The sequence below is a fragment of the Antedon mediterranea genome, chromosome 2 (genome assembly GCF_964355755.1).
Source record: "Antedon mediterranea chromosome 2, ecAntMedi1.1, whole genome shotgun sequence".
Lineage (NCBI taxonomy): Eukaryota > Metazoa > Echinodermata > Crinoidea > Comatulida > Antedonidae > Antedon > Antedon mediterranea.
Genome location: NC_092671.1, coordinates 19,497,153 through 19,516,942, shown reverse-complemented (window position 1 = coordinate 19,516,942; position 19,790 = coordinate 19,497,153). Strand labels below are relative to the sequence as shown.

Genomic DNA, 19,790 nt, shown 5'->3' with positions numbered 1-19,790 from the left:
GTATTATATTATTATATATCTCCATATCTGGCTCCATCACATTAAAATGTCGTTTGAAGCTACTATCTACCAACAAAGTTTGTGATTGCCCTTAGAATTGACGCCCTTGATTCAGTTGGCTGTCAATGCAATTTCTGTCAATATATATATATTTCTTATTTCAAAAACAACATTTCAGAAATAATAAATCTTTACCCGTTAATTCATAATTCTGACAACAAAATTCAGTCTCTGTCGTACCATTAATTTTTGGAGGTTTGGGAAAAATCACCTGAAAGTAATGTGTCCCTGTGCAAATGTCATTAGTTGCTATAGAAACGGTAGCAAGGGACGCATTTGGGTTAGTGAATAATGTCTTTGCGCATGCTCTGTTTCAATGATGAGGCTGAGTTTTAGAGATTTCAATGTGAAAAATTACATTAATTATAAAGGCTGAGATCTATCAATCTTCTCAACATAGAATATAATTGGAAGATTTTCTATTTGTTGATGACGTGTTATTTTGAGAATATAATAATATAATAATAATAATGTGATGATATTAGCACATTTCTTGATAATTGTATTCTAAAATTGTATTCTTAAAAAATCGTTAAATATAAAGTAAGGATATAGCAATGTTAATAAAAATTAAATTTGAAACTGGTCAATATTCCTATTTTGAATTATTTCAAAAGTTAATACGGACACAAATTGTATATACAGTATACATAAAATGCAGGTCATGATCATCATGAGCAATATTATACTTATTTAAATATTATCTCATAAAATTGAATTCTTAAAAATTCATATGATATGATAATTCTACGATCCTTTTCGTCCTTCTTATATATACTGTATTTCTATCAAGTTGGTTCTTCGAAGCCAAGTATTTAGGCCTATAAATAAACGTTTATGTTTGCTTTTATCTAAAACATTAAACATATTGCTATCTATTCAACAAATAAGTACTATAACACGAATCACAATTCTTTCATTTAAATTTAATTACAAAACGATATGTTTTCTTTGTTACATACAATTAGCTATCCAATTTACTTGCTGTACACATTCATCAAAGATTTTATTTACAACTACAATATTGTTTAGAAAAATACTAGATTTACCGAAATTATTTACAAAGGTATGTAGACTCATTCTATTCACATATCCGATTAGAAACTGAATATAAAACACCAACTAATTATAAACATATTATGAACTGCTAAAATGTTCAATATTTATGATATTTGTAAAAGTTATTTATAACATCGTACAACATGTTTCCATTGAGAGTAAGCAGTATTACAACGTTAAATGGATTCATGGTGCATTTTAAACGCTAGAAAATGTATGTGAGTGAAAAAACTTGTTCCGGCTGTACATATCGCTTAGCATACTCATTCCTCCTTAATGAGAGTTTGCGGCAGGAGAAAGTCCATTATTCTTTAGCTTGATATACGCCACTATGTATACACAGGCTTAGTTTCCACGTAAAGCATAGCACATTGCTCTCGTGTGAACCTGACTTATTTAATTTAATAATGAATAAATATATTGACGTACCATCCATTGATTTCAATTTATTAAAACTGCCATTAATGGTACGTATTGTTTAATTCATAAATAAAATTCCAAAGAAATATTTATATGCTCATAATATTGAATTATTAGTTCAACGACAGCACCCGTAAAACATGCAATTAAAGTTGCCAAAAAAAGTTAATAATAGCGTAACACATTTTGAAATCCAACATTATGCTATAAAGTTGCAGAGTTCCCGCTCCACGTCAGTGCACGTGGATTCACTCCCACATAATGCACTGATATAATCTATTAATATTATATTTCTTACACAAAATTGAACTTCTGTACATATTTCACACTGTTTACGTTATAGGAAGACATTAGATGAAAGACTGACATGGAATCATAATGTTGGCATAGATTTTAGAAACGGAATTACAATTCTGAAAAAAATAATATGACAAACCATGTGACGTAGGCACAGGTGACATTGCCATTTGTTTCAATAGTAATAATTACCCTTAAACTTTCTTAAGAGTATGGTGGTCTACCACAAATACGTGTCGAGGATTCAACCACCCTTTGTTCAGATTTAGGGTACCTCTGGGTTTAAAATGTCTATCGTTTATTATAAAATATGAACCTTTGCAACAACATTGAGAGTAACTATACTTACTTTCCGAAAACGGTATAAAGCAGATCGAGCGTTGTGTAGCAAGTCATTAAAAAAGTGGTAGCCTACTATGAATATTGCCGTAATGTTGTAAAATATTAATTGTACTGATGAACTTTACAACGATTTACAACCGTTAACCGAGTAACTATTTGTAATATTATATGATTTTCCTATGTAAAATTTATTATTATTTCTATTTATTTACTTTTCCCTTCTGCAAAATGTTCATAAATAAAAGGCTTTTGGTGCATTTTTTACACTTATAATAATAATCATGTAGCACCGCTTTTTCACGATGCCCGTTCTGTTGGTTAATTGATGTTGCTGCAAAGGTTTATATTTTATAATAATCAAGACATTTTAAAGCGGAGTTACTCTTTAAGTTACTAAAGTTAACGATCGAAAATGTTTGTTGGCCAATTGTGTTGTCACCGACAGCCCCAGCTTTTTGTTAATTTATTTTCAATAATAAGGGTCTAGCGAAAAAGCAAAAGTAGTCAAACTGTCACCTTGTGATGTGCTTTATGGATAGTCGAGTAACAGTAAGTTTTTTTTCGTGATTCTCTTTGATTTCTTTAGTAACATTAGTAGCCTAAATCATACAGTATTTGGTATATTAGATTCCAATTTACGATAGGGGACTAGAGTTAAGTATAATTACACAGACTTACAATAATATGTACCGTTTACATTTAGACTATAAATCAACAATATTAATCAATATATTATTTTTAATTATTATTTAAGTGAGTACATTTAGGGCACATATGTACAGTACCTATCGTACCCTTCTTGGGGGTACTGGCGGAGGTGTTTTACGAGGAGATTTAACTTGGGTTATTTGTTGAATATTGTCATTTACAACAACGGCGGTCGGTTCATCAGGTAGCATAAATGGCGGTATATTAGTTATTTTAGGTATCGTTTCCACAAACGCATGTTCGCATATCCTATCTTCATTTTTGTCATTTTCCTCACATATAGCGCCCTCGTCCCTTGGTTTCAGCCTATCCTTTACCTCTTCAAGTCCTGTTAATTTAACAGGTTTGTACGTTTTTGTGACCACGAAATCAACTTTATCATTGTGGAAGTAAACACTATTACGATTTTCCGCATTTTGTTGCTCAACTGTAAAATAAAAAAACAAAAACATTAATTAAAAACAAGTAGTATCCATCATGCCGCATTCTTCTTCCATGCAAATCAGTATTCTCATAGCATCGACATAAACATTGTTTGCAGAGTAGAAACATGTACAATAAACCATTCGAAATTAGAGAAATAAATCCGTACCTATATTCACAATAGTCAAGAATTGGTTTACGGTTATTAATCAAATCGTCACACACCGCAATCACATCTGAATAATGTTAACATTTATATTCCAACTTTCTGATGATATTTTTTTTCATGATTATGTTCATAGTAATGTATAATCGTGTAGTTTAAAGTGATTGTCTAATTGATATACACATTCTGATGTGCCCATAGTTCTGTTTTGTTTCTTCCCCGGCAGCTCATTAATAAAAATAGAGAATAAGATGTTTTAAATTTGTCGAATCATAATGTGAATTGACGGAGCACAACGCAATTTATATTATTGTGTGTTCCTGACTGTACTTTCCTGTGCCATGCTTCATCGTGGTGTCACTCGCGACGGGAAATGAATGATTCATTTGTTAAAACTCTCCAACCAAAAAAAAAGAATATCCTCTTCTATAAGTACCATAAAAACAGTAGACATTTTCCAAAGATCGTAATCATCTCAAACAAACGCTGTTCTATCAACACACCTAATAAATTTGGATAGCAGATATAGTTTTATAAAATAACTTAATCCAAATTGTTAATAGTTCCGATACACGCCTCGTTGCATAGCAATATGGTATTGTAATTTTAAAAATTAAAGTATTTATTATCCGTCTTGTCGAATTAAATTTCCTGTTTTGGGCGAGCCGGATTAAAATCAAATACAGGCTGAATTTGTTCAATTTAGTCTTTGATTCTTTCGGTATGTGAAAATAAAGGTACGGTACTTATTGGGTTCATAAGGTATAGTTTAGAAAATCAGCTTCCTCAGTCCCGCCCTTTTTGGTTAATATATATGACGTCAAATTGAGAGTTTCACACACAAGAGAAAATTGAAGATCTCTATCAGAATATTATGTCCGGATGTTGAAGCAAGCCACATGCAATAGTACATAGTAGCACATTGTAGTAGTCAATCTCAGTATTTTGTTCACAAACATGCTGCTGGTATTCTATATACACGTACCACTCATTTCGTTGTATGTAGGCCCTTCAGAACTAGCTCCAGTAAACTGCCCATTGTATTTGTAAAACTCGGACCTGTCAACCATACCCATATTATCAGGTCTTTCCATCGTGCTGTGAAATTCAAGCAAGTGAAGAATACATAAAATATAACACTTTTTTCACTACATGCTTTGACAGAAGGTATATGCATATTAGAATTACGGATTGGCAATCACATTCCAGAAGTGGGAGGATCGACACTCAGGTAGACTAAACGTATCATAAAATACATTAAGGTAATCACATACATGAGTATTAAGTACCTAACGTAATTTTAGAAGTAACGTAACATGCAGTTCACAAACTACGTATAGAAAACACAGATGTATAAGCTATAGTATGTTTTTGTGTGCATACATTTTATTCAGTAAATAACTTTCTAATTAACCGAAAATGTCAACAAATATCGGGCACACGCTCTATACGTAAAATGATTGCAAACAACAACCCTCAGGGGATCTTCCATCCTAACAGCTTTCTAACTAGACAAAGTTAAAGTGGTATTTTTTTCAACAAATCTCTCATAGTGGCGGTGTTTGTTTTTAAACTGTTAAAAGCTTTTATGCAATTATATCTGTGACGTGAAAACACAATTGTTCGATTAGATTTCGTATGAACCTGAAACCTATCCACTGGTCGATGCATTGGACTATGAAACTATCAAATGTCTCTACATTTACCTTATATTATGCACCATGTGAGGTAATTTTCTGTACCGGTATGGTATTCTAAAATATTATATTATACCCTGACAAAAAAAACATTTTACATACTTAAAATTAACAGAATTTTAATCTCCCTGCTGAGTGAACTTGTATGCTTGTTTATTTTGTCTATTACTGTAGTGGCCGCCTGTTTTCAACGCTCTAAGTCAAAACGTATTACAAAATAAATAAGTTTTTTAAATTGCAAATGCTGCTTATTCTGAAACTCAGTTGATTCAAATCACATCACATAGCAATAATAAAATATCATAATGCAACCGGGAATGTGAAAGTAAAAACGATCAAGTGTGTATTACTACACTCTGAAATCCGTCATCTTCCGGAGTTTCACTATATTTAGTTTTGAGATTTCAAAACTTTAGTAACTTGTAAAAAGGTAAAATAAATAGTTATAAGATAACAGAGACCAGTGACCTATTTATGTTATTGCATTAGTTCCTTTAGAAAAAATATATTAAATGATATTATGCGGTACTGTTTCAAACATTCTTACATGAAATTACTTTTTAGAATACATATTATTGTATAATATAGTTTATGAACATTGTAACGTAGTAACCCTTAACCTTTGAATACGATAGCAACAATATCATGGTCTAGCAATAGTGATGGTGTTCAACAAGCGAACTACGTCCCTGTTTCCGGAGGCGGAACAATTAAACTAGACTTGGTTCAAATCCCGGTTGATTTAAATAAAACAAGATATTTTAGACTGAAAGCGCCATTATACAAACTTGCTTTTAGCTCAACGATACTGATATTATTATATCAGTATGTTTCCGAATATAATGCCTATGGCAGCACAACACTGTGGTATGTATTTCACAACATTTGACAACAGCTTTTATAATTGTAACATGATCATCATTCTGCCACACATTCATTGACATTCATCAATATCTCATCCATTTGCAATCATTCATATTGACATGTATCGCAGGCAATTACTTGTCATTTTCATTGTATATCAACATCCTCTTCATTGTCCTCCTCATACTTTTCCTTCTACACGTTTCCTTTCCTAGTATTCATCGTCTTTCAACTACTCATCATTCTCCTACTCATCCTCTTATACTCACCGCCTTCTTTTCATCTTCGTACTATTCATCCTCTTTCTCCTTCTCATCCTCATCCTACTCATTCCCCAACTCATCTTTCTACTCATTTTCTTTCTCATCCTCTTCATTCTATTCATTTTCATCCTCTCATCTTCCCCTTCTCCTCCTACTCATCCATCCATCCTCTTACTCATCCTCATCTTTCTCCTTCTCATCCTCTTACTCATCCTCTTCAATACCGGTTACACAAATATAATTAAAATGCGTTTAAAAATGCGTTTAAAAATGCTAATGATTGCAAATTGTTTATACATCCATATGACCCCTCCCAGCCGGCTAAGAGTTAACATTATCACCAATGATTATTCGAATCACCACGTATCCGATTTTCAACAAATTGTGGCAATATGAAATGGAGAAGGTGGATAAACCAAGACTCAGAGACACGGATGAGACGAAAAGGGATGTTCCTGAGATTACAAGAAGAACTCAAAGTTGAACTAGTGTCCAAGTGGGTAAGTATAAGGCTTAATTGAAAATACATGAATAAACTATGATGGAGCAGAAGCAATCAATGGTGAAGCCAAGAAGGCATATAATCCGTCAAAATTGCACGTATTAAGATAAAAAGGAAAACATAAAGCGAGTTAACAAACAACAGAAGAAAGTAGCGACAGTACAACAAGTGAAGGATGTGGAATGGATTACGCGATTGAAAAATAAAGGAAGAAAAGGTAAGGTAGCCATCTCGTTTGTATCACTACAAAATCTGGTCAGTCAGAATTTTACACGTAGAAGTCGAAAGCATGAGTTCAATATCTACCTTGATTATTTTCGTTTCAAAATTAAAAAACAAGTTTTTATTTTAAACGCTTTCTGTTGAAACCCTGACCTTTGAGACTCTCATTTATTTAAAGAGGGCATAGACATTAGTGTTGTGGATTGAAGAAATCCCTCCCGCATTTTTTAAGGGATTACCAAGCCAGATCTGAGAGACTCCAAATGGATATGGCATTAAAGTGTTGTGGATTTGACAGATCCAGACCATTATACTCGACCTAAGCCTTGTCTACACTATCAAACTATATATGACCAAAAAAATGTGATGTGCCCATATATGGACATGATGATGTCATATCACTACTATGTGTGGGCATATCACTACCATATTTGAACACATCACATATTTTTGTCAAACTAGTTTGATAGTGTAAATAGAGCTTAAGCTTCCATCGAAATTAACCGTCTTCTAGCGCGTGTCCCAAATTACATGGGTAAAAGAAGCCAGCAATTCTCCTAATACTAGTCCTATCCTCACCTGTAAGAGCCGTATGCACCGCATTTGAAGTTTTGTAAAACGAAGATTACAATAACAATGAAGATTAATGATACTACTGCAGCTCCTCCAATGATGACGTACATAAGAACAGGTGACGCTAGGACATGAGTACCCTTCCTATTAGCAGGTGACTCGGGTATTTCATTCGGAACATACCGAATCAACATTGGATCACGTGATGTACTGTCATTGTAGAAAGGAGTTGTATATAATGCCCATTCTGTAAAGAGGATAAAACATATTCAACATATAACTACATATTGCACTGAAATAACATTACATTTTAATACCAAACTATCTTATTGGCGAAACTAAATATGTAGGTGAGAATATGTACTGTATTGACATGGATTTGATATGGAGCGATATTGTTTTCACATAATTGAAGTAATGCGAAGTACTTGCTGCCGATCGATTCACACTTAAATGCTTCGATCCCCTTTTTCCGCACAGATGGCCCTCCTAGTGACAAGGTTACTTATGTGACAAATCCTGCCACAGGCCAAGATCATTTACGGTTATTTCTAGATGCGTGTAAATAAACCAGAATAATGAGATTATTTGTCATAGGAAAGCTGGTACACTCTTGTGTTTTTAAAAGCAGTATCGAATAATGACATTCCCCTGAGTTCACCCACTAATCGGATGTGTACGCGATGCGCATGCGTTGTAACTAATCAGACTTGGTCCCGATAGGAACTCAAAAGTTCATGCAACTGTATATTCCCAGACCTACGCTTAATATTATCCCTTCGTGCATAATCTACATTATTACAACATATATGTTGCAATGTTGTCATTTATCTTAATTTATTCTATACATAAATTGATTATTCGTGCTGTGATGTGAAATAAATAGTAATCTAATTAAAACATATGCGTGGATTAAAAAGCTAGGTTTGAAGATAATGTAATAACCGTTTACCGAAAGGGTCAGCCAAGTCCTACAATTTATTATCTATTTTAATCACACATAGGTTTAAATTATCTCGTAGACCCATCACAACAATTTAGTTTGCTTGTTTGATTCTAGTTGACGATACCAATATTTGACTCATACATCCATCCGGGATTAATCACGTAGGTAGTGACACGAGTTGTGAAGGAAATGGACCTAGAACTAAATTACTGAGGACTATACTCAAAACTGTTAACAAGCAAATTTCAACCCGTTCCACAAAAATGCATATACTTAATGTTTAATTATAGTGGAAATCAATACAATACTTAAACTAATAAACTTTCTTATTTCTCAGTCCCTAAAGTGTAACCCACAATTATTTAGAATTATCTTTTCAAAGATCTTTAAATTTGCAAAGATAAAATGATATACTGTCAACAGCAAACCTAGCATACTTAGATAACCCGTGTAGCTGGCTGGCAACACTAGCATACTTAGATAACCCGTGTAGCTGGCTGGCAACACTAGCATACTTAGATAACCCGTGTAGCTGGCTGGCAACACTAGCACACTTAGATAACCCATGTAGCTGGCTGGCAACACTAGCATACTTAGATAACCCGTGTAGCTGGCTGGCAGCACTAGCATACTTAGATAACCCGTGTAGCTGGCTGGCAACACTAGCATACTTAGATAACCCGTGTAGCTGGCTGGCAACACTAGCATACTTAGATAACCCGTGTAGCTGGCTGGCAGCACTAGCATACTTAGATAACCCGTGTAGCTGGCTGGCAGCACTAGCATACTTAGATAACCCGTGTAGCTGGCTGGCAACACTAGCATACTTAGATAACCCGTGTAGCTGGCTGGCAGCACTAGCATACTAAGATAACCCGTATAGTTGGCTGGCAACACTAGCATACTTAGACAAGAAGACAATTAATTGGTAATTTTTACTATTGTAGGCCTATACAATGTACTAATCCTGCCTACTCGTTGACTTCTAACTGTGACGACAAGCGTCAGTCATTGTCGTTGAATAATAATAAAATCTAATGAAGCGAAAAGACAAGAAATTGTATAAATTAAATTTCAATTCTGAATCCTAATATATTATTTTTTCATGATGAAAAGAAATACGTTAGGGATTGACTTAAATGATTATTACTTCGTAATTGCATGATAAGCAAACTAAATTAAGCTAAATGTAAAAGAAGTTTGATGAACCTATTGCTGTGTCTTGAGACGTGTTTTAGCATAATTTAGGAAAACAAATGTCTAATATAGGCATATTGGAGGACACATGCAAGTAGACCTACTGTTACAGATAAACACACGGGGCTGAGGGAACTTAATCGTAAACGTAATAAATTCCGAGGAATTTTTTGTTTGGTTTTTTAATTGAAATATATGAAACAAAAGAAATACCTGCGATTAAGTACAAGCACATTCAGATGTACAGCCTGTACATCTGAATGTACTTGTACTTAATCGCATCAAACACAAAGAATTACATTCGATGATAACCGATTTACTCGAATTAGTGAACATAATGATGATGTCTTAATCTTACAAATCAAAGATTAGCAACAGTATATAGGCCTACGTGTATCGATATAAATACATGCTTAAAAGTTGCAATATTTATTCCTCATTACTGTACTTTAAATATTATATTTAGCTAAAGCCACAAGGACGTATTTAATGCCATGTAATATTGCAACCTGCATAAACCATTCAATTTAATATAGTTTACTTCTAAAATTAAACGAGAGTTGTGATAGGACTACTCACCGATGCAAATACCAGTTACCGATTCACATACCAAATTCTCGGCACAATTACATATCATTTGACATCCAGCTCCATAAAACCCTGGCTCACATCGATGTAAACAACTATAAATTAAAATAAATTAAAGAAGATGGAATTAGATTACATCAACAGTATTGGAACCACCTCCTCATCTCATCGTTTCCATCCATTAAATTTTAATTTCAAGAACATTATTATTAAATAAATAATGGTAATATGACATGATATAATTCAATTAAAACATTATAAAACCATTATTTGTTTTCGAGGAAATACATTATAATGGTTTGTATGTACTTCCACATTTACAATCTGATTTGATGAATACACTTCTATGATAGATGTCCACAAGTATGATAAACTCACCTTGGGCCTTTATATCCTGATGGGCATTCACATATTCCACTAAAAGCATTGCATGTATATCCACTTGGACATTTGTCAGAACATTTTTGTAGACATCCGCTGCCGTAATAACCTGATGGACAAGTGACATTACAAAATCCTCCTTGCCAACCATTTGTACAAACACATCCCAATTGGGAACTACATGTTGCTCCATTGTGGCACTCACATCTATATTTACACTCCGATCCATATGTGCCACTCGAACACGGCCGCGTGCAACGACTGCCCCGCCATCCAGGGGCACAGACACATCCACGTACAGGGTCACAATCTGCGCCATTCTGACAATCACATTGTCTGCTACAATTTTCACCAAATGTGCCAAGTGGACATAATTTGGTACATTTTTCGCCAGTCCAACCAGACCGACACATACAGCCGTGAGTAGCATCACATGTCGCTCCATTCTGACATTCACAGAGCTTCGTACATCTGTCACCATACCAACCAATAGGACATGCATTTTCACAGTTATCACCAATAAATCCAGGTGCACAAACGCATCCATCAACATGATGGCAGACGCCGTTGCTGCTGCATGAACACCTCGAAGTACAATTATGTCCATAGTATCCAGATGGACATGTTCTAGAACACCGTTTGCCTCTCCACCCTGGTTCACATATACAACCAGTAATATGGTTACACACGCCTCCATTCTCGCACAAACAATTGAACTTGCAGTTATCTCCATACGTGCCATAGTCGCATGGCACTGTGCAATAGACTCCCTTCCATCCAGGCGTACACTTACACCCTACAGTGGGGTCACAAGTTGCATTATTTTGACAGTTACACTTGTCTGTGCACTGTGGACCCCATGTGCCAGAAGGACATGTTACCATACAAGCAGGTCCCTTCCAGCCTGATGCACACATACATTGGCCAGTGAATCTGTCACATGTGGCGTTATTCTGACATTTACATGACTGTTCACAATTAGTTCCGAATGTCTTAGATGGACAAGATATGTGACAACGTTCACCTGTCCAACCCTCTGTACAATCACAAGATCCATTTTCACTGTTGCATACACCGAGGTTTTCGCATCGGCAAATATGTTTGCAATTTAGGCCGTACGTAGCTGGAGGACATGTTTCAGAACACGTGTCTCCTATCCACCCCGGTGGACATATACATGTTCCATAGACTGGGTCACAGAGTGCTCCGTTCTCACAAGAACATGCGTTCCTACAATACGGTCCGTAAAATCCGGTAGGACATTTTGTTATACAAGAAGGCCCGGTCCATCCTGGAGAACACAAGCAGTTTCCATTGACATGGTCACATCTAGCTCCATGGCCACATGGTTGACATTTATAAGCACATGCCTGACCAAAATTTCCTTCTCGACAAGGCGTATCACATAGCCTACCAGTCCATCCAGGCTCGCAGATACATGACCCATCAATTGGGGAACACGTAAGACCTCGTGGGCATTGACAACGTTGATGGCATCCTGGACCATACAATCCTTGGATGCAAGTAAATCCGCAATGGTTGCCCATCCACCCAGCCTTACAAGTGCATTCACCAGTTATATGATGACACGAGGCGTTGTTTTTGCACAGGCATTTTGTTCTACATCCCTCACCAAATGTGTTATTCAAACAATGTTCATGACAATATTTTCCATCCCATCCGATAGTACACGTACAAGAGCCGTCGAATCTATTACACGTTGCTCCATTTTTACATTGGCATCTTAAAGCACAATCTGGACCATATTCTGTTCCAGTACAAGGGACACTACATGTGGTTCCTTTCCAACCAGCTGAACAGGAGCAGGCACCTGTTCCTGGATCACATTGGGCGTTATTTAGACAATTGCAAAAACGCGAACACTTGTTTCCATATCTTCCTTGAGGACACGTTCCGTTACAAGTTGGTCCGAGCCAGCCAGATTGACAAGTACAGGTTCCTGTCACATGATTACATTGACCCCCATTTTCACATTGACATGTTTCATTGCATCGTAAACCATAGAAACCTTTATCACATTCACGCGAGCAAATAGCACCTTGCCAACCGGGTTGGCACGTACAAGAACCATTAACATTATTACATTCGGCACCATTTCGACATGAACATACCTGATTGCAGCCTTGACCGTAATATCCAGTATTACATGGCCTATTACACATCGTACCTTGCCATCCCTCAGTACAAGTGCATTTCCCTGTAATGTGATGGCACCTTGCTCCATTGTTGCATCCACATTTCATTGCACAATGAAGTCCGAAAGTACCAGCGGGGCATTTTTCCTGACATCTGTCACCCGACCATCCTCGTAGACAAAGACAAGAACCTGATATGTGATCACAACTTGCACTATTTTCACATGGACACGTGCTGTTGCATCCCAGTCCATAAAAGCCTTCATCACAAGGTAATTCACAGTACTTGCCTTTCCATCCAGGTTTGCAGATACAGTTTCCCTTTATGTTGTCACATTTAGCGTTATTAGCGCAGTGACATTTCCTTCGACATCCAAGACCAAAAAATCCATCTGTGCAAGTTTCATTGCAAGCACGTCCTTGAAATCCGATTGGGCAGAAACATTTACCGGTAATATGGTCACATTGCCCGGACAATGGACAGTCACATCTTTTTCTACATCCTAACCCATACCATCCTCGATTACACATTCTTTCACAATTTTCACCGACCCATCCGGGTGTACAGAAACAAGTACCGTCCACATTGCTACAACCAGCCTCATTCTGGCATGCGCACGTTGAAGCGCAATCCTGTCCGTATTTAGACCAATCACACATCTTGTTACAACGTCTACCTTTCCAACCAGGTGCGCATGTGCAATCCCCTGTGAGCATATCGCATTTTCCACCATTTTGACACCTGCAAATTTGCAGACAATCTACACCCCATGTACCAGGTGAACAAGTCTCATGGCATGTTGTCCCTGTGTATCCAGCTGCACATTTACACGAGCCATCTACGTGGTTACACGTTGAATTAGCATGGCAACTACATTGACTTGTACATCCTACGCTGTAAAATCCGCTGGGGCAAGTACGTTCACATTTGTTACCAATGTACCCAGACGGACACGTACAGGTTCCGTCCACATGGTCGCACAATCCATTATTTTGACATCCACATCTGGAAAATGAATCATGTTTTTAAAAATTTAAAGAGTCAAGTTAAATTAAATAAACACGTGAATTAGTTTAGATGTAGAGGAAATATGAACTGCCAAACATAATAACAGTTTAAAAATTGAAGTTAGAAGGAAATTAAGTAGGCATAAAATATATACATTGTATTATGCATTACCTATTTTCGCATGAACAAATTAGATTACAGAAACAAACTTGTTATATCATTTTTATATTATATTATTATAAATAGATAATAATTTCATAGTTGGCTAAAATGGGAATCAAAGGTTACCTTTTCGTACACCCAACACCATAAAATCCAGGTGGACAAAGAAGTTCACAGTTACGTCCGTATACTCCAGGTGGACACTTACATTGTCCTGTACCCAGGTCACACGTTGCGCCGTTTTCGCACGTGCACTTTTGACTGCAATTTTCTCCATATGTGTTTGGTGCACATCTCTGATCACACGTTTCACCTGCCCAGCCAACCATACACTTACAAACACCCGTCACGTGATCACAAGTAGACCCTTGCAGGCAATGGCACTGCCCACCGCAATCTTCGCCCCATGTTCTAGGTGGACACGCTGGCAAATAAAGAAATATAATTAACATAACTTATTGAATAAATTAATTTCCCGAACGTATAATTTAAATTTCACAGTATTTTATTATTATAGAGTATTTACTAATTGAAAGTTGATGAGAGACACATAAGAAGTTATACTGGTTAGTTAAATTTATCCTTGTAAGCTATTATCATCTTTTTTTCTGCGCAATACACAAAAAGTCATGAATTCTAATGTTTTAATGAAATGTGATGAATGTTGTCATAATATACATCTATAGTTCCAACTCGCCGTCGTTCACTTGATTATAATATGTATGGCTTTATAAATATATACACAGTACTTCTGCGTGTCTTGGAAAATAGTTTTAGTTTCTCCTAACTTAAGCCCATTAAGTCATTGATTCAATGCACATACACAAGAGGACAATCAGTGTTCAATGTGATGATCGTGGTAAGGTCTTTCTTATGTAGGCCTGCTGCCTGGCGTGAGTCCGGCACCAGCGAAATCTTTGTGATGGGTAGGGCCGTACTAATTATTATCATTTTATATACAGGTAACTATGGTTCGTCAACGTTGGTCTCATCATGGACCTACTAATATTTTCGATCACAAATAGGCCTAACTGATATCTAAACAGTCTGTGTATCAATTACCGGATATGTTTCTGCAAATAAAGTGCACGTATTGTATTGTTCTATGGCGTATATCGTTTATTATACGTAATCCTAACTGGAAACAAACTTCTACTTCCACATCTACGTTAATCGACAGAAATAGTGATAGAATATTACAAAGAAATACAGTAGGCGTTTGCATACTGTATATGATATGAAAGTACTTTATTTCATTTAGATAACCTGAATGTCCTTGAAAGTGATCGATATAGCATAAACGGGTTTGGTCAAATAGATCAATTATTGTTATGTATAATATATAATTATGTATTTAATAATTGATAACGTTATATACCAAAACAAGCTCGAAACTTCCTTCGAATTCTTAAATCCAGTAAGTAAGTCCCAATAGACCGAATGACAAATAAATGACCATATGGTAAATAGAAATAGATAACTCAAAGCATTGGTAACGCACTGTTCATCATGTATTATTCTCACAATCATCTTGAGAATTTATCTGTATACGCGTTTAGAATTCTATTGATTTCTTAAAAGGATGGCATCTTTATTTGATCAATTTTTAATACATATACATAAAAGAGTGTTCAATTTTGGATACTAGTAACTATTGTGATTATACAGTGCACCAACCTTTTGCTATTCAAGGTCAATAAACACACTTCAACATCATCTTATTTTGTCTATATGTCGTTTCTTCATAGTAATATTATATTTCCATCAATACACACATTTGCATCTGATGTATCCTCGCATTATCCCTTTTTCATTATCATCATTATCAAATTATAATTAAAATTATATTATCACATCATGCATTATAATCACCTTCTCATTAATAAGTATAAGAATACTATCGAACGAATACCCGCAACAACAAACTAACAATTTACTTGAATTCCACCCGTATGAACTTAAGCTCAAAGTAAGAGTTTTATGTTCTATATATTTACATATGATTTGAAGTAAAAATAAAGTTATAAAAACTAATCTTAGTTTTACTTACGCCTTGTGCAATCGTTTCCTTGCTGTAACCAACCACCACAACAGACAAAACGTGTATGCTCAATACCACCGGCATCTACAAACCTACATTTAAAAAAAACAATATGATTAAACATATTAATGAGGCTTAGAATTTGGATAAAGAGGAGGGCCTCCCGTAGAATCCAGAAAAAAAAAGGCAATTTATAATTCTACATTTAGAATTTGTCTGTTTTTATAATAATCGATGCTATTGAGATCCCTTTTCAATATCTCTCAGACCGTATTCTTGCCTCCTATACGTTTTTGTGTTTATGAACCTCGACAATAATACATTACCATACAAGATATGATTTGAATTTGTAACTGCTATTAGATATTGCATATTTAAAACAAATGTGTTTAAATATTAGTTACACCTCTTTTTTTCTACAGTTTTTAAGCTGTTAAAAAATAAATTAAAACAGACAAATCAAGAAACGGTGAAGTGAAGACCGGACATGGGCTTAAGAAAAAAACATAATAATTTCTGTCGATGTTGATAAATTCGTTTACATTATCCAAATTCAAAAAATATATGGTAGAATATTGTAATTTTACTAATACTAAGTTACAATAGATCAAAGCAACATAGTAATCGAATTGTGTTTAAATATTTTAAATGGGTAACAATGACGACAAATTATTTACGTACAATAATTTTCTAATAGAGTAATCATTATTTTATGTTTTTCTATTTTGTAATAACAACATTCATATCGGTTAGCAAGGAAAACGGAGACAAGGTCTGGTGAACACGGTTGGGCTACAAGGTATTTCGTAGGTCCTAGGAAGACCAAGTCGGGTGAACACGGTTGGACGATAAGGTATGTTCGTAGGGTCCTAAAGAGACTAAGTCTGGTGAACACGGTTGGGCTACAAGGTATTTTGGTAGGGTCCTAAGGAGACAAAGTCTGGTGAACACGGTTGAGCTACAAGGTATTTTCGTAGATCCTAAGGAGACAAAGCCTGGTGAACATGGTTGGGCTACAAGGTATTTTCGTAGGGTCCTAAGGAGACAAAGTCTGGTGAACACGGTTGAGCTACAAGGTATTTTCGTAGATCCTAAGGAGACAAAGTCTGGTGAACAAGGTTGGGCTACAAGGTATTTTGGTTGGGTCCTAAGGAGACAAAGTCTGGTGAACACGGTTGAGCTACAAGGTATTTTCGTAGATCCTAAGGAGACAAAGTCTGGTGAACAAGGTTGGGCTACAAGGTATTTTGGTTGGGTCCTAAGGAGACAAAGTCTGGTGAACAAGGTTGGGCTACAAGGTATTTTGGTTGGGTCCTAGGGAGAGAAAGTCTGGTGAACACGGTTGGGCTAAAGGGTAATTTCGTAGGGTCCTAAAGAGACAAAGTCTGGTGAACACGGTTGGGCTGCAAGGTATTTTCGTAGGGTCCTAAGAAGACAAAGTTATTTTCAGCTACAGGTTGGACGTCATATGTTGGCAAAGACTTGAGGCGACAAGGTATGATAAGCACTGCAGTTTTGGCTGCAAAATTTATGTTGGAAAGGACAGAGTCAATTTCCGATGAACACAGCTAGTTGGACGGCCGCAGTAAGTCCTATGTTGGCAAGGCCTTAAGCCATACAGCGCCAATGCCTGGACACAGTTTGGGATGAAATGTATGTTTACACGGACTTAATGTACGTGAGAGTGTATGTGCATAGGTTAAGCAACAATATTTATGCTGGCAAAGGCCTATTTTATAAAAACAAATGAACATAGGTTGTTTGTCGGCAATGATTAGATTCATGTTGGTCTTAATTGTGACGATATCATTTTGAGGGGTCACGTTGATTATGTTGCTGAAAGGTGGTGGCAACACGTCGGATGACAACAAGTTGGTGACAACAAATGTTGGTTGGCTGTTTAAGCGGCAGAACACCGTTTAAAGGTCACTTAGTCAGCTGATAGTGTGGTCGAAAGACAACATTCGTTAGAAACAAGTCGGTTGATGACAACAAGTCTGTTGGCTGTGTCGAGTGATGGTGAAAATGCCATGATTCCAAAATGTCAAGGGTGAATTTTACTTGAATTTTTTAAGTAAAAAAAACTAAATTACGAAGGACCTGCTGTATGTTAGCGATGGTATGTTGGATGGCAATAAAGCCTACATTTATGACGAATTTTTAAAATGTTATAGGCCTAGAAGAGATAAGAGAAAACGAAATGGTATCAATTAAAATAACAAGTAAAATTAATACCAATATGTTTAATAAGATTTTAATACATAGAAGTGGGTCGACGCCTGATGGTTCGTGTTGCCCGTAAAATAATTCGTGCTACCGTCATAAAATAACCCGAATCAGAGCTTTGTCCTTTTTTGTTTTCCAGATTGTCTAGAAAAAATCCAATTTATTAGCTGTCACTCTACCTAAATGGGAACAACCTAAACTTGACTGCAATTTGATAACTACATTAGATGAAACAAATATTATTTTCTGCTGGTAAGGAAATAATGCATTGGAAATTGGTATTCTTTTAAAGAGAAGGTAAATAAAGTTGAACTTGTCTTCTGGTTACGTAGGTATTATTACAACCTACCTTTAAATTTATAGGCATAATATATTAAAAATTGGCAGTATTTCTGTGCAAATGTTATTTTAATTGTGCCAGTTACCTCAGCATGGTGTGACAATATAGGCCAAACAGTCACCTTAGTGTTTCTTTAGTATAGCCCAACATTGAACTGCACTTTAAAGTGACGTTTAAACTGATATTAAAATCAATTATAAAGAAGTTGATATGCTGTATACAGCGGTCTATCGTTAATGGCGTATTGTAATAATTCCAAAAAAACACTTTTGCTCAGGTTTATTTCTGTTGGAGTCTTCAATATTACTGTATTCTGAATAATCTTAACGCCCCCATTTCACTTTATTTTTATTTAAGTTAAGTTAAATATTGTATACACTATGATTCATTTGAAATTAAGTACGTGTGCCTTGATATAATTAGCGATTTAATTTGTACAACCCCGTAAAGAATTCATGTGGAAAGTCATTATAAATGTTAATGAACTATAAACTCTATTGATGAGTTGAATGAAGAGTGTGAATATAGTAACTGTTTCTCTCTCCTTGTTTACAGTTTATACTATCACACAAGCAACTTGCACCCAAAGGTATAATAATTAGTCGCTGACGACCACCACTTAGGAACAGGAATATTTAGGAACATAAACCAAGTAGTCATAAACTCAATAAAATCTATTGAGTCTTTTAAGTTTTACGAAAACAACTGTTCGTAAACCGAAGGTGCTGACCGGTCGTGGGCGACCCATGATGTTTTTTTGTACATCATTTGTGTTGAATGTTGTACATTTAAATGCATTTAAATAGTTAGCAAACTGACAAGCACTCGCTTCTTTTAGTATACTACTAAATATTGTAAATGTAATTGTCAATAAATGTGTACGTGATGTAAACCAATTGAATGCCACATTATGTAAGGTTTCCAACTACAATTAAACAACACAAAATAGTAAAATAAAATATCGATTACAATGATTGTCTACAGAGTGATACAATTTGCAACGGGGTTCATTGCAAAGGATATTAGAATAAATTAAATGAATGTTGATCAGTAGAAATTGTGAAAATATTAAAATCTGCCAAAAAATCTTTTTAATGTTGGAGAGTTAATAATGTTTAATTTACATATTTATTTATTTATTTGCATTT

At 35.5% G+C, this 19,790-nt stretch overlaps 1 protein-coding gene across 3 annotated transcripts in view; it reads right to left on the bottom strand.

Moving 5' to 3' along the window:
• Positions 1 to 623: 623 nt before the first annotated feature.
• The window catches only part of LOC140040689 (uncharacterized), a 28,603-nt gene continuing 9,436 nt past the window's right edge, over positions 624 to 19,790 (bottom strand). Inside the window, exons 2-8 of one of the 3 annotated variants that reach the window (XM_072086802.1) lie at positions 16,086 to 16,168; positions 14,162 to 14,459; positions 10,706 to 13,870; positions 10,319 to 10,422; positions 7,603 to 7,843; positions 4,461 to 4,573; positions 624 to 3,313 (exon numbers count right to left, since the gene is read on the bottom strand). In XM_072086802.1, coding sequence (XP_071942903.1) covers positions 2,964 to 3,313; positions 4,461 to 4,573; positions 7,603 to 7,843; positions 10,319 to 10,422; positions 10,706 to 13,870; positions 14,162 to 14,459; positions 16,086 to 16,168 — 4,354 coding nt within the window. In that variant the 3' untranslated portion in view covers positions 624 to 2,963. Of the gene's footprint in view, positions 3,314 to 4,460; positions 4,574 to 5,274; positions 5,368 to 7,602; positions 7,844 to 10,318; positions 10,423 to 10,705; positions 13,871 to 14,161; positions 14,460 to 16,085; positions 16,169 to 19,790 lie in introns of those variants that run through there. The other 2 variants (XM_072086803.1, XM_072086804.1) reach the window with 2 other exon arrangements.